Genomic DNA, 21,961 nt, shown 5'->3' on the forward strand with positions numbered 1-21,961 from the left:
GATGTAAAAGTGAAGATAAAGGGGTGTGGCCTGGGAGCCCCCACTTTCCCAGCCCCCCATGCCAAGAGGACACCAGAGAAAGTGCCTGCCTCCACTCACAGGAGGTCCCAAGCACCAGGCCCCTGCATAGCCCAGGGTCTCCACTCTTGAAGCATTTAGGTCTCAGAAGCCAACAAGAAATGGGGGGACATAGGGAACAGGTGAAAGGGCCAGGTCAGGGAACCCATTTAAACTAAGGGAGGCAGGATTAACCAAGAGGCCAGGATTAACTCCTCCAAGGTAGGGGTCAGATGTACTTTACCACCCCCACCCACACCCCGAGGTAGGAACAGCTGGGCCGCTGCCCCACCCTTCTCCCACACCCCCAGCAACGCCACGGAGCCGCGCCTGGTTTCTTTAAGGTGTGCACTTTATTTGAACTGGTCTCAAGTCAGTGTACAGGTAAGCCCTGGCTGCCTCCGCACCTCAGCTCTCCCAGGGAGATCAAAAGCCTTCATACATTTCAAGTTGGGGGATAAAAAGGGGGGCCGTAATGGCTGACCATTCAAAATAAAACAAAACAAAAAAACAAGTATTAAGGCAAAGATTAAAAAAAATTTGGATTACATAATTTACACAAAAGCAATGCTGTCACCCTGCCCTGTGTGGACTCGGGCGAGGACTGGCCCTTCTCCTTCGGGAGACGCGGGGCGGCTTTTGGGAAGGCAAGGGACTTCCTGTAACAATGCATCTCACGATATTTGGAATGACTATTAAAAAAAGAACAATGTACAATCAAAGTCCTTGGCCACATTGTAGAACTTTGGGGATGCTCGCTCCAACCGACTGCTGTCACCTTCACCGTTCCAGTTTTTAAATCCTGAGTCAAGCGCCAAAAAAAAAAAAAAAAAAATCAAAAAAAAAATCAAAAAAAAAAACAAACAAAAAAAACAAATAAAGCCATGCCAATCTCATCTTGTTTTCTGCGCAAGTTAGGTTTTGTCAAGAAAGGGTGGATCGCACTAACAGTCCGCCTAGAAGCATTTGCGGTGGACGATGGAGGGGCCGGACTCGTCGTACTCCTGCTTGCTGATCCACATCTGCTGGAAGGTGGACAATGAGGCCAGAATGGAGCCGCCGATCCATACGGAGTACTTGCGCTCAGGGGGCGCAATGATCTGCAGAGAGAACAGAACAGTGTGAGGACCCTGGATGTCACAACCACACACCACTGGTACCACGCCACGACGGTGCCCTTCACGGCCACACTTCAAGTGACCAAGTCAGCACAGACGAGGCAGGTGCTCACCTTGATCTTCATCGTGCTGGGAGCCAGGGCTGTGATCTCCTTCTGCATCCTGTCGGCGATGCCTGGGTACATGGTGGTCCCACCCGACAGCACTGTGTTGGCGTACAGGTCCTTACGGATGTCGACGTCACACTTCATGATGGAGTTGAAGGTAGTTTCGTGGATGCCACTGGATTCCATGCCTGAGGGAAAGCAGAAGCCAGACTTAGCTCCCAGCGCGGCCCCAGGAGTGGCCCATGCAGGGGGGCAGGCGGAGGCCGTACTCACCCAGGAAGGAGGGCTGGAAGAGGGCCTCGGGGGCGCGGAACCGCTCGTTGCCGATGGTGATGACCTGGCCGTCGGGCAGCTCGTAGCTCTTCTCCAGGGAAGAGCTGGAGGCCGCGGTGGCCATCTCCTGCTCGAAGTCCAGGGCGACATAGCAGAGCTTCTCCTTGATGTCACGCACGATTTCCCTCTCGGCCGTGGTGGTGAAGCTGTAGCCACGCTCCGTGAGGATCTTCATGAGGTAGTCCGTCAGGTCCCGGCCAGCCAGGTCCAGACGCAGGATGGCGTGGGGGAGGGCGTACCCCTCGTAGATGGGCACAGTGTGGGTGACCCCGTCACCGGAGTCCATCACGATGCCAGTGGTGCGGCCAGAGGCGTACAGGGACAGCACGGCCTGGATGGCCACGTACATGGCCGGGGTGTTGAAGGTCTCAAACATGATCTGTAGGGAGAGAAGGGGAGCCACGTCACGCTCGGGAAGCCACCAGGGGCGGCGGGGCCAGACTGGGGACATGCTGAGTGCAAAGAACACAACTAAAAGTGCTGGGGATCCCGGGCTGGGGATTCACTTCAGACCTACTGTGCAGCTACTGAATACACACTCCAAGGCCATGGTAACCCAGCCTCACGGGCTTTGTCACACGAGCCAGTGTTAGTACCTACACCCACAGCACTTTACAGTTTAGACGCCTAGACAGAGAAGCAAACCCAGAAAAAGATGCCATCTGGGAGAAAGCAAATAGGACCTGCAGAGTTCCAAAGGAGGCTCAGGCCAGAGAAGAAAGTCCTAAGAGAACGGCAGAAAAAAGGACAAGTGAGCAAAAGGCGTGGGCACAGAAGGGCAAGAAAGGAAGGGGCGGCCGCCGGGAGAGGACCAGCGGCGCACGGACCTGGGTCATCTTCTCGCGGTTGGCCTTGGGGTTCAGGGGGGCCTCGGTCAGCAGCACGGGGTGCTCCTCGGGGGCCACGCGCAGCTCGTTGTAGAAGGTGTGGTGCCAGATCTTCTCCATGTCGTCCCAGTTGGTGACGATGCCGTGCTCGATGGGGTACTTGAGGGTCAGGATGCCCCTCTTGCTCTGGGCCTCGTCGCCCACGTATGAGTCCTTCTGGCCCATGCCCACCATCACGCCCTGCGGAGGGAGGGGCGAGGCGCTGAGCACGGGCCCGGCCCCGATCCCCACCCGGGGAGCCCCCGGAGAGGACGCCCAGCCGCCCGCCCGCCCCGTCGCGAGGCTGGCACCCTACCTGGTGCCGGGGGCGCCCCACGATGGAGGGGAAGACGGCGCGGGGAGCGTCGTCGCCCGCGAAGCCGGCCTTGCACATGCCGGAGCCGTTGTCGACCACGAGCGCGGCGATGTCGTCATCCATGGCTAGCTGCGGGGGACGAGTGGGCGCTGAGCCGGGGGTCCCGGGGCCGCCCCCGCCCCCGCCCCGCCCACTTCCGGCGCGCCGCGCCCTCGAGCCGCCAGGGGGCGCCGTCGCGCGCCCCGGCCGGGGACAAAGGAAGCCCGGGCCGGCCGGCCGCGTTATTACCATAAAAGGCAAAGGCGGGCTAGAGGCGGTCCCGCGGCGCGCGGCAGGAAGCCAGGCCCCCGCCCCGCCTCGCCCCGCCCCGTTCAAAGAGCGCCGGGCGCCGGCCCCGCCCCGCCCCGTTCAAAAAGCGCCGGGCGGGCGACCGCCACACCCGCCCAGCCGGCGGCGCGGCGAGGAAGTCCGCGCAGGCGCCCTCGCGCCGCGGCGACCCCACCCCTTCCGGCGCCCAGCCCCGCCCGGCCTCGCCGCGCACGCGCACAGGCGCGCGCACGCGCAGTGTGGCCCCCAGCCCCCACCCGGTCGGACGGCCGGACGGCCGGCCAGCGACTGCGCCGCGCCCACCTGCCTGCCCGCCCGGCGGAGCGCGCCGAGCCAGCTACCCCGAAGGGGCCCCGCGGCCGCCGCGGCCCGACGGCAGCGCGCGCTGCGAGTGCAGCCCGGCCCCGAGCTTGGAGCGCAGGAGCCCGTTCGCCGGCCCCGGAGGCCGTGCAGCGGGCCGCGGCGGAGGGGCGCGGGCTGCGTGGAGGAGGCGCGGCGCCGGCCCCATCGGCGCGCCCGGAGGCTTACCTGGGGGCGGTGTAGACCGGCGGTGGCGGCGCAGCGGCGAGGGCGAGGGGCTTCTGCTCGCGGGGCGGACGCGGTGTCGGCGGTGGCAGCGCGGCGCGCCGCCGGGTTTTATAGGGCGCCGCCGCGGCCGCTCGAGCCATAAAAGGCAACTTTCGGAACGGCGCGCGCTGATTGGCCGCGCGCCGCTCACTCACCGGCCTCGCCGCACAGTGCAGCATTTTTTTACCCCCTCTCCCCTCCTTTTGCAAAAAAAAAAAAAAAAGGTGGGGGGGAGAGATGGACTGGAGAGAGCGAGAGCGAGATTGAGGAAGAGGAGGAGGGAGAGACTTCTGGCGTTGGCCGCCCTTGGGTGCTGGGCCTGCGGTTCGAGGGTGCGCGCTCGGGGCCGCCGCCCCGCTGGGCAGTGCTCGGTCCAGCCCCGCGTGGCCGGCCCTGCACCCGGCCTGCCATCTGTCCGAGTCCCCTACCCCAGGATCCTCGGGGTGTGGATGTCACATGAGCAGGGAGCGCCCCTTGGGCCGGGGTCTGCACGGATGCGAGGGTCCTTGGCCGCCCGTGGGTGCATGCTTGAGTCCTTGTCGGGGAAGGGGTGGTCAGGGAGTCAACCCCCGTGCCAACATTGGCTCAACTGCCCGGAAAGCCCGCGGTGGGGGCCTCTGGCTGGGCTGCTCAGCTTGCTAAGTGGGGGCGTTCAACTTGCTAAGTGGGGGGCATTGCTACTCAGAGACTTGTGGCTGAGGAGTATGGTGTAGCCTGGAGGAGTCAAAGAGCTTGTAGCCACATAACAGGGGCCTCAGGGCCACCGTCCCCAAGGACAGGGCAGGTCCCCGGGGCCGGTGGCTGGAAGATCCCTGTGAAAAGGGCCCCAGGCCTCCCCTGCCTCACATCTGGGGAGAGGTGAGGCTCTGTAGGGCACAGAAGATGTTCCCATGGAGCCAGGCTGCCTCTGGGGGCTGCTTGGTCACACCCAGCAAGGCCAGGCCTGGGCCGGTAGCCGGTGACCCAGGCAGCTGCCAGGCACTGTTGGGCGCAAGCAGGCAGAGCTGGTGGCACAGCCCTGGCCCCCCCCCCCATCATCTGTCCATCATGTGTAGCCACAGCTGAACTGCCCTCCTGGCCCATCTGGAGGCTGCCAAGGACTGGGGAAGGACACTCAGTGCACCGGAGATGAGTTAGGGTGAGGGGGTGGGGCAGCAGGGACCGTAACTGAAGGCCAGCTGCCCTCAGAGAAGACCCTGTCCTTGTCACCCTTTCCCACCCTGGGTCTCTCTGCCAAACACTGGGTGAGACCTGGGTGCCCAGGAATGTCCTGGGTGGTTCCCTGCTCCAAGAGCTGCCAGTCTGGCAGGCAGAGCCTGCACCCAGGTGGTGGCTGCCAGGGACCAGGGTGCAGCAGATGGAAGCCCAGGGGCTTTGGGACCCCAGACAGGCATCTGGCTCAGCCTAGAGGAGCATGCACCTTCTTAGAGGTGGTGACTTGTCACAGGAAGGCGGGGGGAAGGGCCATCTAGGCAGGTGCCGGTCCCGGCCTGCCCAGGGACAGAGCAGCACACAGTAGGCGCTCACTGAGTGTGTGCTGAAACCAGTCACCCATCAGTCCATATATGGATGTGGGAACTATGGCCTGAGAAGCTGTAGCTTGGTCTGGCTCACTGTAGGAAGCTGGTGGCAGAGCCCTTTGAAAGTTGCAGACAGAGGCCACAGCCAGGTGGGAAGAGTGACCATCACCCGGCGCACAGCAGGGCCCGCAGACTCAGAGCCACACGCTGGCATTCCCAGAGAACTGCCGCAGCTCCTGGCCCGTCCACTCCCTGCCTCCCGGGGGCTGGACTGCCCCTGTCGCTGCCCTTGTGTCTCTCAGTTGTAGGCGTGTGGCCAGCTGCCTTGGGATTCAGGGGCGGGGGTGGGTGGGGGGCGACCCTTTTTGCTGCCTGTCGTTGACGGCTGCTTCTGGCTGTTCGCTGAGCCTGCTGGAGTGCTGGCAGGCTGGACCAGGGCTGCAAGGCAAGGCATGGGAGGCCCAGGGGTGGCTCCAGGCAGCTCCGTGGGGTGGAGAGCAGGCCTGGTCTCCAAGCAGGACCTGTGCTGCCAGCTCACCTCTTCTCAACCAGGGGCCAGCCAAGGGTCAGGAGCACCAGCCCCACCCCACCTTGGGCTGGAACATTTCTGGCCCTCTGTGTGGCAGCAGCCATTTCCTGGTGCTCTCCTATGCATCCTTCAAGGCCCATCCCGGAAGGCCCCTCCTTGGGGGAGCCCTTTAGCATCTGCAACACACACCCTCCTGCCACTTAAGCACTGCACTGGCCGGCATTTATAAGTCAGCCTCCCCTGCCAGACTGTGAGCCCTTTGTCACATCCACCTCCTCCCACCGTACCCTCCCAGGGCCCTGCTCTGTTGAATGAATAAGTGATCGCCTGGGTGTTCTCAGCCCTCGGAAAGGACCCTGGGAAGATGGAGGGCGGAGGTGGGGGGTCTGGGCCGCAAGCCTGGGGGAGGGGAGGAGCGGAGGGGAGAAAGCAGGCGGAGGAGGAAAGAGGAAGTGGAGCAGCCCGGGGGCAGGGGGCGGGGCCGCCGGGAGAGGAAGTGAACAGGTTCTGCGCTTGGGAACTTTGCCCTGGAAGGGAGTTTTTGGAGCTGTCAACGGGGCAGCCGCAGCCCGCAGGAGCCCTGAGCCGCTCAGCCAATGAGGCGGCGACCTCACCTGCTTCTCTGGGGCTGTTTTTTCCTCTTGCGGTTCCCCCACCCTGCAAGGCCTCCAGGCCAGGGGACCGTCCATCCCAAAGGACCTCTCTCTCGCCCTCTTCCAGGACAGCCCCCCAGCCGCATGGCCCGGGGTGGTGGGGCCCCACTGCTGCCCTGCCAGGTGGGGACCCCAAACTCCCTTTTTCAGAGGAAGAAACTGAGATGGGGTGGAAGGGGAGGAGACCTCGCCCCCTGGACTGTTAGCTCCAGGAGGGCAAGAGACCCCGACAGGGTCAGGGCTCAGTGAGGGGGACTGAGGGATGAGGGGACGAGACATTCTGGCACACGCACCCCTTGTCTACAGATGAGGACACTGAGGCAGGACTGGAAAAGTACCCAGGGCCCAGAGTCCGATGTGAGAACACTAGGCAAGGGCCCCCCGGAGGCCCCACACTGCCCCTCCCCGGGTAAAGTGTCCCTGGAGTGTCCCCAAGGACTGGGTCCAAAGGCTGGTCCAATTGTTCCAATTGGTCCCACCTCCTTCCCCAGCGCTTATCTCCTGAGGCCCAGAGAGGACAGCCACCAGCCCTTGGTCACACAGCAATGGGTCCTGAGGCCCCAAGCCTGCTCTCTCCTGCCACCTCTTTCCCCGCCCTCCTCTCCTGCTCCCAGGGTGGTCTCCAGAGGAGACTCTGGACCTCAGGATTCCTTTTCCTCAGCCTCCAGGGCTGGCTCTTGGGCTGCCCTCTCCAGGAAGCCTGCCATGACTTCCTCCCCTCCTCTACCACAACTGCAGCATCTCTCCTGCTCGGAGACGAGGAGCAGCCCAGCCAGGATGGCACAGCAAGGGCACAGCCCTGCTGGATCAAACTGCTCCTGCATCCGACACACCAGCACCGACCAGCCAGGCATGCTTCCAGAGCGGACCAGCACCCGGCACTGTTTTGAGCATCACCCTGAATAAAGCAGGTGTGATCCCTTAGGAAGACGTCAGCGCGAGTTCCGACGCACGCGAAAGGAAGCGGCGGGTTTCTTTGGGAAGAAGGGAGCCCCTTCAGGATAGTCAGGGAAGGCCTCTCTGAGGAGGTGGCCAGCCAGCCGAAGGGAGGCCTGGAGGCAGGAGGGGTGGGTCGGGCCCTCTGTGCTCTCCTGGGCAGCAGCTAGGGCCTCGGTCCCCACCCAGGTCCGGCCTTGAGCCAGAGGCTCTCCCAGCGGCCCTGGGCCTCCCCTGCTGCCGACAGAGTCACCTACCCAGGGGGATCCCAGCCCCGGAGACCCTGGGAACTCCTGACACTTCTTGGGAGAGTTTTTAAAACTCCTTAAAAACTACCGTCTCTCTCCCGTCCCCAGGGCACCCAGAGAAAGGCCGGTGGCCTCCTGGGAAGTTCCCAGTCCAGCTCGTGTCACTGAATTTCTCAGAAACAGAAAATAAGGCTCCCGGGCTTCCCCCTCCACACACATTTCTTCTTACTCCGGACCCTTCCTTCTGCAGGGAGGGCGAGTTGTCCCCATTCTCCAGATGAGAAACCAAGGCCACCAGACAGACCCCGAGAGCAGAGAGGGAAAGGGTCCCTCAGGGCCTGAAGCCCCTCCCAGGCAGGCTAGGGGTATGGGGGGCTCACAGGCCTGCCCACAGCGGTGGTCCCAGGAGGTTCTTTTTATTTTTATTTTTTTTGAGGAAGATTAGCCCTGAGCTAACATCTGCTACCAATCCTCCTCTTTTTGCTGAGGAAGACTGGCCCTGAGTTAACATCTTTGTCCATCTTCCTCTACTTTATATGTGGGACGCCTGCCGCAGCATGGCTTGCCATGTGGTGCATAGGTCCGAACCTGGGATCTGAACCGGCGAACCCCGGGCCACCAAAGTGGAACGTGTGCACTTAACCGCTGCACCACCGGGCCGGCCCCCCAGCCAGGAGGTTCTTGAAGCCCATTCATCACCTGGGCCCTGCCAACTTGCCCAGATCGGGCAGTGACCGGCCCAAAGCCACCTAGAGGTCAAGGCAGCCCTGGGAGGCCGGGCCTCTCCGGTTTCCAGACAAGGGCCTGAGAAGCTGGGCGACGTGTTCGACCAAGTGGGGAGGGGTCAGCAGCACCTTCAAGTCCGGGCCAAGTGGGGTTCTGGAGGCTCCTGGCCCAATGCCCTCGGGGAGTGGGGGTATTGGCCAGCATGCCCAGCGGGAAGGGCCCAGAGTGGAGGCTGAAGCCCAGTGGCATGCCCTGCAGACCCTGCACCGCAGGCCTCTGTCCCCAAGCTGTGGAAAAGGGCTGAGGGCATCTGTCACCCAGGGGGCCAGGAGCAGGCAGTGACAGGGGCTCTGAAGTCCCAGGCCCGGGCCGGGCAAGGAGGAACATGGTCAGTGTTAGGGTTCAACCCCTTCCTGGCTGGGTGGCCTTCTCCCTGCCACTGGCCTGCCTGGCCCAGGGGCTCAGAAAACCCCGGGACTTGGGGGAGACCCCCTCCGGGAGGGCCGGAGGAAGTGAAAGGGGAAGAAGGGAGGGAGGTGTGGGAAAGCGCAGGTGGGCGGCGGGGCGGCCGCTGACTCAGCGGGCTCACCCACCTCCGGGCACAGCCAGGCTCCCGACCGGCCCAGGAGAGGACAAGGAAAGGCACCGTTCCCGGGGCCTGCGACACCTCCCAGGGTGATCACCACACCTCTGCCGGCTAAGCCGGAATCTCCCCATTTCCCAGATGGCCAAACTGAGACCAGTGTGAGCGAGATTTGGCCCTGCAGTTAATCGCACACTATTGCCCGAATGTACCCAAACCTGGGAGTCCAGGGCCTGGCTGTTCTTAGCCCTATGTTCCAGATGGGCAAACTGAGGCTCAGGGCCAGCCCGGGGGTATAGCAGTTAAGTTCATGTGCTCTGCTTCGGGGATGGGGGTCTCTGGTTTGGATCCCAGGCGTGGACTTACACACTGTTCATCGAGCCATGCTGTGGCAGCGTCCCATGTACAAAATAGAGGAAGATGAGCATGGATCTTAGCTCAGGGCCGATCTTCCTCACCAAAAAAAAAGAAGAAGAAGAAGGGGCCGGCCCAGTGGCACAGCGGTTAAATTCGCATGTTCCACTTCGGTGGCCCGGGGTTCGCTGGTTAGGATCCCGGTGCAGACATGGCACTGCTTGGCAAGCCATGCTGTGGCAGGCATCCCATATATAAAGTAGAGGAAGAGGGACACGGATGTTAGCTCAGGGCCAGTCTTCCTCAGCCAAAAGAGGAGGACTGGCAGTAGTTAGCTCAGGGCTAATCTTCCTCAGAAGAAAAAAAAAAAACTCAGGGTCAGAGTGGGCAGTGGCAACGCTGGGCTCCACGGCTGCGCTCAGCCACCCTGCCTGGCTGCAGGGTGCACACCGGGCTCCACATGGGGCACTCCTCAGCAGGTGCCGTGCCTCTGGCCGTGGGGGCTGGGGCCCAGCCAAGCAGAAACCTGATCGGCGGTGGCCAGCGTCGCCGTGTAACCAGGCCCTCCTTGTCCAGAAATCTCAGCCGCCTGCTGGGCTGGCCAGGAACCTGAGCCGGCCATGGAGCCTGCACATCCTGATGGCTCCCCCAGGCCCAGCCCCATGCCAGCTGCAGGGGACGGGCCATGAGGGCCACCCACCCCGGCCTGTGCTGTCTGCTGGGGACAGTCCTGACTCCGTGAGGTTGGTCCTGGGAGAGCCCAGAGAAGGCCCCGAACTCATGGGCTCGCATTTGATAGGTCAGGCGGGGAAGGTCACCCTGGTATGGTGGCTTCTGTCCGGGGGGCGGGGACAGCAACCAAGGCTGCCCCTCCCCCAAGAAGGGCCCTGCTCCCTCCACTTTCCTAGTCACTAGGGAGTAATTTGGGCTAATTGTCACCCTCGCTGTTGAGACTGGTGGCATTGGGGGTGACAGTGAGGGGGCCACATAGGTGTGCCTGAGGACAACGTGTGCGCACGGCAGTGACCCAGAACTTGTTACGACAAGGTTGGGGGGTCGGTCCTGGCCCAGGGAGCACTTAGCAATAAGCCCACTGTGCGCAGAGCTGAGGGGCCACGTGGTGCCCTCTTAGGGGAGCCAGGGTGAGGACAGCCCCAGAGCAAGTGGGGTACCCCGGGCAGGAAGGCAGCATCTTCCCCCGGCCGTGAGGCCCCACAGAATGGCCAGCCCAGCACGATGTCCTTGGGGACCCTGGCCTGTCCTGCTCTGAACCGCTTTCAGACTTTGTGTTAAGTAGGATTCAGTTCTGTCACTCACCCACTGGACGTCCTCAGAAAGTGACTCAGCCACTCTTAGCCCGCCAGGGGTAGCAAGACCATGTGTGGAGGGTGCCATCTGAGTGGGCCTTCTGGGCCTTTTGGGGGCTCGTCACAGACACTCTGGGAGCTGGCCACCACCTGCCTCCTTACCAAAGGGGAAACCAAGGCCCAGAGACGGGCGGAGGCTCACCCAGCATCACACAGCACACGTGGCAAGCCAGAGCCAGGCCTGGAGGGCTGAGGGGTTGCATGATGTGTGCTGCTGGGAGGGCCCGGCTGGTCTGTCCAGGATGGGTGCAGGGCCACGCCTGGGCAGTGAGGGGGACCCTCCTTGCCTCCCCTTCTTGCTCCCGAGGCCCCGCTGCTCCCTCTCTGGGGGCCGAGGGACCCCAGAGCGCAGGGCCCAGGCGGCTCGTTGTGGTTCCTGGCACACAGGAGGCAGCAGGACTGCGGAGGGCTTGTGTCCCTGGGGAGGACACAGCTGAGCCCGCTGTGTGTCGGTGGTCTTGGGCAAAGGGTTCACCTGCGCCACAGAGCTGTAGGGAGAGGACAGGAGAGTGGACAGCAATGCTCAGGTGGGGCCTGCCCAGAGCAGGCACAGGGCGGCTGCACGCTGGTGACCTCTGGCCCTGTCTCTGTGACATGAAGGCCGTGATACCTCCTCTCCATTCCAGGCTTGCTGGCTGGGGCTACAGCAGGGGAGGGGCTCTGACAGAGGACAGGAGGGGGGCCGGCCTGGTGGTGCAGCGGTTAAGTGCGCATGTTCTGCTTTGGTGGCCTGGGGTTCGCTGGTTCGGATCCTGGGTGCAGACATGGCACCACTTGGCATGCCATGCTGTGGCAGGCGTCCCACATATAAAGTAGAGGAAGATGGGCACGGATGTTAGCTCAGGGCCAGTCTTCCTCAGCAAAAAAGAGGAGGATTGGCAGCAGATGTTAGCTCAGGGCTAATCTTCCTCAAAAAAAAAAAAAAAAAAAAGAGGACAGGAAGGTGCTCACTGGGGAGGGGGAGGAGGGAAGTGTTGGGGGTGTGTGTGTGTGAGCCCACAAGACAAATCATGGCCTCTCCTCAGTCCCCATGCCTGTCACTCACAGCGCAGGGCCCGAGAGGGGCGGGTGGTGAGAGGGAGGGAGCCCATGGCTGCCCCATTCTCCTTCACATCCTTCTGCCTTGTTTTTCCACCAGAGAACCTGGCAGAGCATTTGGGCAAGACGGAGAGGACTGGGGCGGCGGGGGGGGCAACAACAGACTCGAATGAGCACTTTAAATCCGGGCGCTTCGGGTTGAAACCACACCGAGAATCCACCCGGATGGACGAAATGAGAAAGACCCACAGGACGAAGTGGCACTGACAATGCGGAGCCACCCCACCAGACCTTGCATCCGCTGGTGGCAGAACGCAGAGTTCCACGACCACTTTGGAAAACTTTTCAAAATATTTTTTTTTTTTTTGGAGAAAGATTAGCCCTGAGCTAACATCTGCTGCCAATCCTCCTCTATTTGCTGAGGAAGACTGGCCCTGAGCTAACATCCATGCCCATCTTCCTCTACTTTCTATGTGGGACGCCTGCCACAGCGTGGCTTGATGAGCAGTGCCATGTCCACACCCGGGATCGAACCGGCGAACCCTGGGCCACCGAAGCAGAACGTGCACCTTAACTGCTGCGCCACTGGGCCGGCCCCCTCAAAATGTTCTTAAAACGTGACCCAGTGGTTCCACTCCTAGGTCTTTATCCAAGAAAAAAATGACACCATGTGTCCACCAAGAACCCTGGACGAGAATGTTCACAGACACCCGTCTATAATATATATTTGTGTCACATGCATTCGTCATACCCCCAACTCAAAATCCCCGAAATGCGCATCGACAGCAGGATGGACACACGAGTCGTGGTGTGTGCAGACGATGGAATAAATCGACAGGGGCCACCTCGCGAACGTAACGTGGAGCAAAAGAGGCCAGGCAGGGAAGAGCAGCTTCTGTGAGTCTGAGTTCCTAGAGTTCAGGGACGAGGGAGTGAGTCTGCTGTGGCCTCAGGAGAGGGGCGCCCTTTGGGGAGCAGCGGCTGCCAAGGGCAGGAGGGAGGTTTCTGGGAGCTGGAAATGTCTCTTGATCTGGGTCCTGGTTACACGAGAGTGTTCAGTTTGTGGCAATTCGTGTAGCCGCACACTAAGGGTGTGTGCACTTTCCTGAGACGGCAGCTAGTTTGGGGGTGTGGCCCCCACCGCCAGCCTCACCTCCCACTCTAGACACGCTGGCCTCTGGTCCTTAGAGCATCACACTCCTGCCTGTCTCAGGGCCTTTGCACTTGCTGTTCTCTCAGTCTGTAATGGATGCTCCCCCGACACACACATCTTTTTTGCCTGTTTTAAGTTCTGCTCATCCTTCAGGGCTCCGTGTACCCATCACCACCTCCAGGAAGCTCTCCCTGATTCCTAGGCGAGGGCTCCTGCACCTCTTTGTCCTCCTCCTCGCAGTTGATAATTAGATGTGTCTGTGTGATTACAGGCTGCTCTCCCTCGCGGCTCCACAGGCGGGGACCACATCTGGTTTGGTCACTGCGGATCCCCAGATTAGGGAAGATTTCAGCTTCCAGCTGCAAACGGAAGGAAGGAAGGAAGGCTGGTTGGAAGGAAAGGAGGAAGGAGGGCCCGGTCCTCTATGGGAAGGGACAGAGGCAGCAGGATGGGATGCGTTGTCTCTCGAGGGCGTGAGCATCCTGTCCCAGGAGGGTGTGGGCACATCTCTGGCAGGAATGGTGTCCCAGGACTGCCAAAGCCGGTGAGGAATAGACCTGGGGAGGGAAGGGGCTGGGCCAGCTGGCTCAGGGCTCACACCTTACAGCGGATGTCGGCTTTCGCTTGGCGGGAGGGGTGTAGGGTAGGCTGGGTGTCACAGGAAGTCCTTGGGTCTCTGGGCTGCAGCTGACTCACCAGTCTGATAACACTCATGGGTCAGATTCCAGGCTCCTTCTCCAGAGGCCCCCAGGGGAAGCAACTGTCTGACATCCTGAATATGCGAGGGGCTGGCCCGGAGGAGGAGGCAGCAACCCAGCCTGGGGGTCTGGCAAGGCTTTCCAGAGGAGGGGTCTTTTTGGCTGGGCCTTGAAGTTTGAATAGGAGTCCACCAAGGAGACAATTTAGGGAGGGCTTGACAGAAGGGTGTGCTAGGGGGAACTGCAAACATCTGATGTGGCTGGGCGCTTGGGGAATTGAGTCTGGAAAGTTCTCGGTGGGGAGATCTGGGCCCAACACCAATTCCATTCTGGCCAACACCCTGTAAAGTAAATGGAGGCCTCAACTGGGAAAGAGCCCAACTGGGTGAGGGGGTGGGGGTGGGCATGGGGTTGGGGGCGCCCTCTTAGCACTGCCTACCTTTCTGTCTGTGCTCCCTCCCAGGACACAGCTTGGGGACAGGAGATCAGAGGGGGCCTTGAGTCCTTCCCGCTCGGGAGGAATGTACTGGGCCCTGGGTTCAGGGCCCCTTGTCAGATGGGGAGACTGAGGTGGGCGTGGACAGCGCCTGGGCTCGCCCACCCGGGTTCAGCTTGCATTCTGGAGCCCAGAAGGACAAGGGACAGGCAGCTGCAGACCCGCGTTTCCTGGGCCAGCCTCTGGGGCCCAGCATGGGGGCTGCCAAAGAAGCTGTGGGAAGCCCGGAGCTGGAACTCTGAACCAGGCTTCCCGCTTGGCAGCTGCAGGACCTCTGTGCTCTCTTCCCCCAAAGCTGGTCAGGTGCCCCTTCCTCCCCTCATCAGCCTCAGCCCTGCCCCAGAGAGGGAAAGCGAGCTGGAGGGTCACCCAGCGTTGAAACTCAGCCAGGAGGTGGGCGAGTGCGTCAGTCTAGAGATTAGCTGGCACCCACAATGCCCGGGGCAGGTGTGTCCTCAGAGGAGGACAGTGTAGGGCTGGGTGCAGGCTCTGGAGCTGGGACTTTGTCCTGTGAGGGTGACGGGTAGCCATAGAGGGTGTCGGAGCAGGTGAGGGGCAGGGCCAAGGCTGATGCTTCAGCAGATGGCCCTGTATTACGAAAGGGCCCAGGAGGCTCCGAAAAGAACTGTAGCCTCAGATTTCCTTGGCCTCTGGCCAAGGAGGCATTTGTATTAGGAATACTAGAATTAAAAGGATCATTATAATAATAGTAAGGAGAATAACGCCCTATACCCCTGCTTGTGATGGTCCTTCCCCTTTCTGATGCTCTATACTTTGATTGTTCCCATGGCAACCAGGAGAGGTAGACAGGACGTGTTAGCTACACGGCTTTATAGTTGTGGGGACCAAGGCCAACAGTCGAGGTGGGGGACCTGCACAGGGCTGGGCTCACCTGGACAAGTGCTCACCTGGATGAGGTGAGGTGGGGAGCGCCCAGCTGGGACTGACTGTCCTGTCCTGGCCAGATGCCCTTCCAGGCCCTGTCCTGCTCACTCCGGTGTCACTTGCCCCATGAGTCAGGGTTGATAGTTCCCCCAATCACAAGTGAGGCTCAGAGAGGGGAGGGGACAGCCCGAGGTCACACAGGACTAGGGGAAGATGGTGAGATGGGGCGACGTCTGCCATGTCTGTGACCCTGGGCAAGTCACTTTACCTGGGCCTTGATGTTCTCATGTGTTAAAAGGAGGGTCAAACTGCTGGGGGCTGCAGGAGGATGAAACCAGAGTGTGTGCTGAGGGGTCAGAAAAGTGCCGCACGGGGCTGCTGGGCTGGAAGCTGCTCGCTAGTGCTCTTGTTCCCAGGGAAGAAGTGGGGAGGGGCCGGCCCGGTGGCGCAGTGGTTAAGTTTGCACGTTCCGATTGGGCGGCCCGGGGTTCACCGGTTTGGATCCCGGGTGTGGACATGGCACCGCTTGACAAGCCATGCTGTGGCAGGCGTCCCACATATAAAGTAGAGGAAGATGGGCATGGATGTTAGCTCAGGGCCAGTCTTCCTCAGCAAAAAAAAAAGAGGAGGATTGGCAGCAGATGTTAGCTCAGGGCTAATCTTCCTCAAAAAAAAAAAAAAGTGGGGAGGAGTGGTCTCTCTGTGGCTCCTGCCTTGGCTGGCTTTGGTGGAGGGTGGGGGAGGGCGTAGGGAGGAGGAGAGCGTTCATGGATCAGCAGATGAGCTGAGCTTCCTGGCCAAGCCCTAGCCCACTCCCAAGGCCCCCCCAAGTCACCCTTCCCCAGGGCAAAGGGCAAGGGCTGGAGTCTGCCTCTCCCTGTCATCCTGGGGCCACTTATAGGCATTATCTAGGCCTAATCAGGACAGCTACCTTTCCCCAGGGTGCACTGGGTGTGGTGCTAGCCTTCCAGCTCAGCGATCTGCAGGTACGCCCCTCCCTGCCCCCACCCTCCCACTGAGCCACCGTCCCAGGCCTGGGGGCAGGGGGCGGCCAGCCCTTACAGTCCAAAAACAGAGGCCTAGAGACCTTCAGTAGCACCTCTGTGAGGAAGGGCTGGGTCAGACTCATGGCCGGGTCCTGCTGACCCCCGGAGGATGGAGGTGACTGAGCAGGTGACAGGTGCCCTTGCAGAAGAGCTGGACTACAGCCCTCAGGCCCTGCCGATCAGCTCCTCAGGCCTGGCAACTCTCTTCAGGGCCTGCGAGGTTCTGGGGGGGCTTGGGAGGAACACAGCCTGTCACAGGCCATTCAGGGGGCCCTCCCTTGGGAATACCTGGGACAACTTAATGGAGCCCAGTGGCCTCAGACTGGACTCCCAGGGCCCCCGGTGGACTCTGGACCTCGGGGTGGGGCAGGATACTGGGGTCTCAGAATTGCACAGCCCATCCCAGCTCTCCTCTCACCGAGTGGCCAGGGCTGGAGGTGCTGAAAGTTGAGGGGGAAGGGGTCCAGGCCCAGGCACCGGGGTGCAGGACAGAGGCCCCCACTCTCCCAGATTGGGGGGACCGGGGTGTCTAGGTCTGAGCTCATCAGAGGGCGGGGGGGGGGGGGGGGGGGGGGCCTCCTAGGGATGTAACTGCCGGGGGCCCCAGGGCGATGGTCAGACCCGCTCCCCGCGGCCCTTCCAGCCCGGGTGCGGCCCTCGGGCGGGCGCGGGGGACATTATCTCGCTCACGTGGCCGGCGGCCTCGGCGCCTCCCGCATCCAGGGCCGGGCGCGGGCCGGGAGATAAGGTGGCCGCCCGCCCCGAGCGTGTCCAGCGCGCCAGGCTCCCGCGGGCCCGGGCCGCACCCCGCCCCTCGGGCCGGCCGGCCCACTTGGCCCCACTTCCTCTCCATAAAAGGCGAGGTTTGGGAGCGCCCGCCCGCCGGGGAGGGGGCGTCGGCGCGGGGGTTGCCCGGATCGCTGCCTGGGGCCCGGGTGGGGACGGGGGCGCAGCGCAGCGCCGGCTCTCTGCAAATTCCTCCCTCGCCCGCCCTGCTCCGTCCCCCCGACCGCGACCCTGACCGTGCCCCCCCCCCCCCCCCCCCCCCCCCCGCCGACCGGCCTCGCAACCCCCCTCCCCAACCCCCCCGCGGCTCCAGGCGACCCCGTGCGCCACGCGCTCGGTGCCTCTTTCGCGTTTGACCCTGACAGGGCCCAAGGCAGCGTGGCAGGGCTAGGGGCTGCGGGGCTGGGCGCTGAAGGACATCGGGAAAATGCAAACGTGCCACGAGGGTCCCCTTGCAACTCAGCGCCGAACAGATGCACAGGAACTCTCCTTGGTGTGCGGTGCTCGTGCATTTTCATACCTCCAGGGACTGGGGAACCTGCTCCCAGACACACTTAATTAGGCCCAGCACTGCCGCTTAGCTCGCGTGTGACCTTGGGTACGTTACTTTTGCTCACGGCCTCAGTTTCCCCGTCTGTTAACGGGGAAGACGATTTTCATCTGAATTTGTGTAAATGTAAAGTACTACGCCCAGCCGGGCCGGTTAGAGGGAGGGAATGGGGAGGGGCGCAGCGGCTCCCCTCCCTCCCGGGAGAGCCCGCATCCGGGCTGAGCTGGGCCCGACCCCGCCCGCCCTGCAGAACTGCTGCGAGGAAGAGAAAGGTGGAGGCAAACAGTGGGTGCTCAATAAATGCAGCCCCGCCGCTCCCTCCCCACCCCTAGAGAGTGTGAGTCATCTCTGGCCCGGCCCTGAGCTGGGAAGCAGGCTTCTGGGTGTCTTCTGGCTCCACCCCGCCGTGCTATGTGACCTTGGCAGGTCTCCGCCCCTCTCCGGGCCCAGTGTCCCTCCGTGTCAATTCAGGGCAGGGTGGGGAGTGAGGGGCCCGTGGGGAGCGTCCCCTCCCAGCCCCCGGCCCGCCGTCCCCGTCGCCCCTCCGCCGGGTGGGTCCCGGGCAGGCCACGTCCGCTGCCCGCGAGTCCGCCTTAAAAGGCAAACGGCGGCGGGGCGCGCAGCGCACTGACTCATCCGGCCCGCGGGCCGCGGCGCGCAGCTTCCTCCCCGAACTTCCCGTCTTCCGGGGGGGGGGGTGCCGAGCAGGGGGCTGCGGGGTGGCGGGGCCTTTCGAAACGCCCCGGCCTCTCCCGAGGGCCGGCAGGGGCTGCGACCCGGAGCTTGGGGCGTCCCCGCGGAGGCTGGGAGGTGGGGGTCCCGGGCAGGGGACATCCCCGCAGAGGCTGGGGGGCATGGCCTGGAGGGGGATCCCGGGCTAGGCGCGCCCCCGCGGAGGCTGGGAGGTGGGGGTCCCGGGCAGGGGACGTCCCCGCGGAGGCTGGGGGCTTGGCGGGGTGGGAGAGGCAGGATCCCGGGCTAGGGACCCGCAGCTGACGCCCCGCCCCCTGGAGTCGGCCCGCGGCACTTTAACCTTTGACCCCGGCGCTGCCAGACGGCCGGCGCCGGCGCGGGCGGGGAGGGGTGAGCTCCCGGCCAGCGGGCGCCTGGGCCTCGAGGGCGGCCTCCAGAAGATGCCGAGAAGGAGGCCTCGGTGGCCGCCCAGATAAATCTCAGCGAGGTCCCCTGGGGAGACAAGTGCCCTGCGGCCAGGTCCGATCTGTCAAGTGTAAGAGCGCGCGGTGGAGCCCCCATACTTGTCGGCAGGGCCAGGGTGGGGTGGAGGCCTGCACAGCGGCGGGAGGGGGCGCCCGGGATGCGAACACCCTCCCCCAGTCTGGTGCAGGGGCCCCTTCGAGGCAGCCGTGAGGATGGTGGTTATCTGGAGGGGGCAGTAATGGGGGGGGGTGGGGAGCCCTCCTGCAAATGTTCTGTGTGCTAATTAGGGTGGTGGCCCCTTGGCTGTGCGCTCAGGATGCAGCGGTACACTCCAGGTTGGTGACCTCGGCTGTAGGTAAATTGTACCCAAATACAGAAATACAGAGTTGTAAAAAAAAAAAAAAGAAGAAGAACAGAACGCGCGCCCAGGACACTCCCATCGGTCGATTGTCTAAGGACTTCCCTGTCAGTGGAAAGGCCTGGAAACACCACCGGTGGGAAGGGGCCAAGCAGGTCCCTCTTGGAGGTGGGAGGGGCACAGGGAGAAGTGGGAAGGGTGAGGTCCACTGAGTCCAACAGCATGTATTTCTTTGGGAAAACAGAGCTGAACAAAATATGGTGAAGTAATCATTGGGTCTGGGGGTGTGTTGTCTTCCTCCCTGATCTTTTCTGTATGGTTGAAGTAGTTCACACTTCTCAAAAAGGAGGGGGGGAAAGCACAAGAGCCGAGAGCTGGACATGGAGGCAACCTCTTTGACCCTCGGTTTCTTCTGTACAGTGGGCCAATCAATAATCCCTTTGGGGCAAGTTTGTTAGAATTGTATGAGATGGTGCCTGCAAAGTGCCAAGCATGTGCCCCAGGCACACAGTAGGTGCTCGAAAAAGGGGTCTGGTGTGGGGCTCCCCTTTTCCTCAGCTCCGCTGGGAGAAGGGAGGACTTGCGGGGGTGGGGGGCCAGGGAGGGAGGGTCTTCGGGCGACGGCTCCCTTAGGCCAATGGCCTTGCGTGGCCTTGCTGGGATGGCTTGAGTTTCTGACAAATGGGGCCAGCCAACCCCCTGCCCCTGCCTGTCCTGTCCTGTCCGGACTGTCCTGTCCCCGGGGCCAGGGTCACTCCAGGTGAGGAGGCTCAGGGCTAGCATAGCCAGCAGGACACAGGCCGGCAGGTCACCTGGCCTCAGATTCCAGGTGGCCGGATGCTTGAGCAGCTTCTGTGGGCAGAGAGGACACCCTGGGGTGGCGGGTGCCAGCTGGTCAGGCCTAGAGCCCTGCCCCCGGAGCACTGTTGAGGGAGGAAGGCCCAGAGAGCCTCAGGGGGGCTGTGGGCATCGTGACCAGCAGGAAGGAAGGAAGGAGGGTGGGTTAAGAAAGGGCATCTGGGAAAGGAGAGGGAAGAGAAAGAGAAAGAGAAAGCGAAGGAGAGTAGGCAGCCTTCCCTCCTGTTCACGAGCCCCGCTGTGTGGGCACCGTCCCCCACTCCGTGGCCCTGATGGGGAATGAGGACCCCCAGCTGCAGCGAGGTTAAGCGGTTAGGCCAAGGTGACCCAGCTTTGAGGGGCAGGGGCAGGGGGAGGGAGGGGGGGAGCAAGAGAGAGATTGACAGGCGTGGGGGGGCCAACAGAGCATTCAGTAGGGGGCATGAAGCAGCCCAAGTGAAAGGGAGCCGAGGGAGTAAGGAAGGAGGGGTGGGGCCCAGAGAAGGGCGGGGTGCCGAGAGCAGCAAGGGACAGATGGCTGGGGCAGGACCAGCTGCACGGGGCTCCTCTCGGGTGCCCTCTAGTGATGACATTCTTGTCCCTGGCAAAATGCATCAGGGGCTGGCTGGATTCTCCCTGTGCGGCCCAGCCCATTGTTGGCACCCCTATGCATGGCACCCATCTCCCTCACCTCCCATGTCCCGTGCGCGTGACCTCACTGCAGACCTGGGCGCCCTGTGTCCAGACATCCAGGCGGATGCAGGTGGAGCCGAGAATCCGGGTGGAAGATGATGCTGTAACACCCTCACCTGAAGGGACCCTCTTGTGGGCTCCAGCCCCCCCCACCCCTAGTGGCCTTCAACCAGAGTCAGAGCTCAGCATGCCCCAGGGGTCAGAGGTCAAGGTTGACCCTGGAGGAAATGGCTTATATTCCAACAGCAAGACAACTGTTGCTGATTTCCCTCAGCAGGAAGCTAGGGGCCCTAACTGGAGACGGGCGCTGGGGGTGCCACGGTGCCACTGGATTGGGCTGGGTTTGTGGGCATGAGCGTGCATCCCCCAGAGTCAGAATGTCATGTGTCAGCCGGTGCAGCTGGTTTGGTCTGTTGTCGGAGGTCTCAACCCATCGGTGGCCTCCATGCAGTGAGGCAGGCGTGGCAGAACTTCCCCGGCGTCTCTGGAGGAAGAATCTGAAGGGAGCGATTTCTCATGCAACGCTCCACTGCCGTGGGTCCCTCATCTCAGCGGCCTGATGCCACCCTGGATGGCAGAGGCTGAGCAGCAACCCTTTCGGCCCTAGAGACAAGGTGGGCAAATTCTACAGAGGTGGAGCTGTTTCCGCTAAGTTCTGACCTGCAGGAATTTTTGATGGAGGCTAATTGATCGTGGTGGTCTTAGGAGAGAAGAGAATAGGTGGGCCACACACTGATGTACCCTTGAGCTATAAGATTGGAAAATTCAAGGTCTGATGGGCAGAAACCTGACTGGAGTCCCCATAACTAGAGTTCCTAGGCTGGAGATACGCTACTTATTTAATGCATTAATAAAGAAATGCAGGGGGCCGGCTGGGTGGTACAGCTGTTAAGTGTGGACGTTCTGCTTTGGCGGGCCCAGGGTTCCCCAGTTTGGATCCCAGGTGCGGACATGGCACCGCTTTGCAAGCAAGCCATGCTGTAGCAGGCGTCCCACATATAAAATAGAGGAAGATGGGCACGGGTGTTAGCTCAGGGCCAGTCTTCCTCTGCAGAAAAAAAACAAAAAGAGGATTGGCAGATGTTAGGTAAGGGGTAGTCTTCCTCAATAAAATAAAATAAAATAAAAAATAGAGAAATGCATGTGTTTGTTACTGTATCACACGTTTGTTCTTTCACCTTGTTGACAACTGTGATCAATATAATTAGTCTCCTTTGTAATTCTATGCATTTTATTTTACGTTTTTACCAGCGAGATTCTGATCACGCGTCTGTTGATGGATGAATGGGTAAAAAAAATGTGCTTCACAGGTACCGGAAGTAGGGTTTGCCTTTAAAAGGAAGGGAATTCTGACGCGTGCTAGGAGGTGGATGAACTTGGGGGACATTGTGCTGAGTCCACAAGCCAGTCACAAAAGGACAAATACTGTAGGATTGCACTTTCATGTGATATGGAAAGTAGATTCATAGAAACAGAAAGTCCAAGGGTGGTGGTTACCAGGGGCCGGGGGAGGGTGAAAAGGGGAATTTAATGGGTGTAGAGTTTCCGATTTGCAAGATGAAAAAGTTCTGGGCAGCAGTTTCGCAACAGTGCGAACGCACTTAACACCGCTGAACGGTACGCTTAAAATGGGTGAAGATGGCCAATTTTATGTGA

The 21,961-nt window shown here is 61.6% G+C and overlaps 1 protein-coding gene across 2 annotated transcripts; it reads right to left on the reverse strand.

The window, feature by feature from the left end:
• Positions 1–391: 391 nt before the first annotated feature.
• On the reverse strand, positions 392–4,117 carry ACTB (actin beta). 2 transcript variants are annotated; one of them, XM_023655002.2, is made up of 6 exons: positions 3,653–4,117; positions 2,798–2,926; positions 2,443–2,682; positions 1,556–1,994; positions 1,289–1,470; positions 392–1,157 (listed from the first exon to the last, which is right to left on the reverse strand). In XM_023655002.2, the coding sequence occupies exons 2-6, from the start codon at positions 2,918–2,920 to the stop codon at positions 1,014–1,016; spliced, it is 1,128 nt and encodes a 375-aa protein (XP_023510770.1). In that variant the 5' UTR covers positions 2,921–2,926; positions 3,653–4,117; the 3' UTR covers positions 392–1,013.
• Positions 4,118–21,961: the final 17,844 nt, after the last annotated feature.

This window comes from Equus caballus, chromosome 13 (assembly GCF_041296265.1).
Source record: "Equus caballus isolate H_3958 breed thoroughbred chromosome 13, TB-T2T, whole genome shotgun sequence".
Taxonomy (NCBI): Eukaryota; Metazoa; Chordata; class Mammalia; order Perissodactyla; family Equidae; genus Equus; species Equus caballus.

What these genes read in the sequence shown, in the direction of transcription:
- ACTB (XM_023655002.2), bottom strand. Translation starts at nt 2,920, where the DNA reads ATGGATGACGACATCGCCGCGCTCGTGGTCGACAACGGCTCCGGCATG. An exon ending in ACCGCGAGAAGATGACCCAG is followed by an intron (nt 1,995 to 2,442) that starts GTCCGTGCGCCG and finishes CTCTCCCTACAG; the next exon opens with ATCATGTTTGAGACCTTCAA. An exon ending in CTTCCAGCCCTCCTTCCTGG is followed by an intron (nt 1,471 to 1,555) that starts GTGAGTACGGCC and finishes GCTTTCCCTCAG; the next exon opens with GCATGGAATCCAGTGGCATC.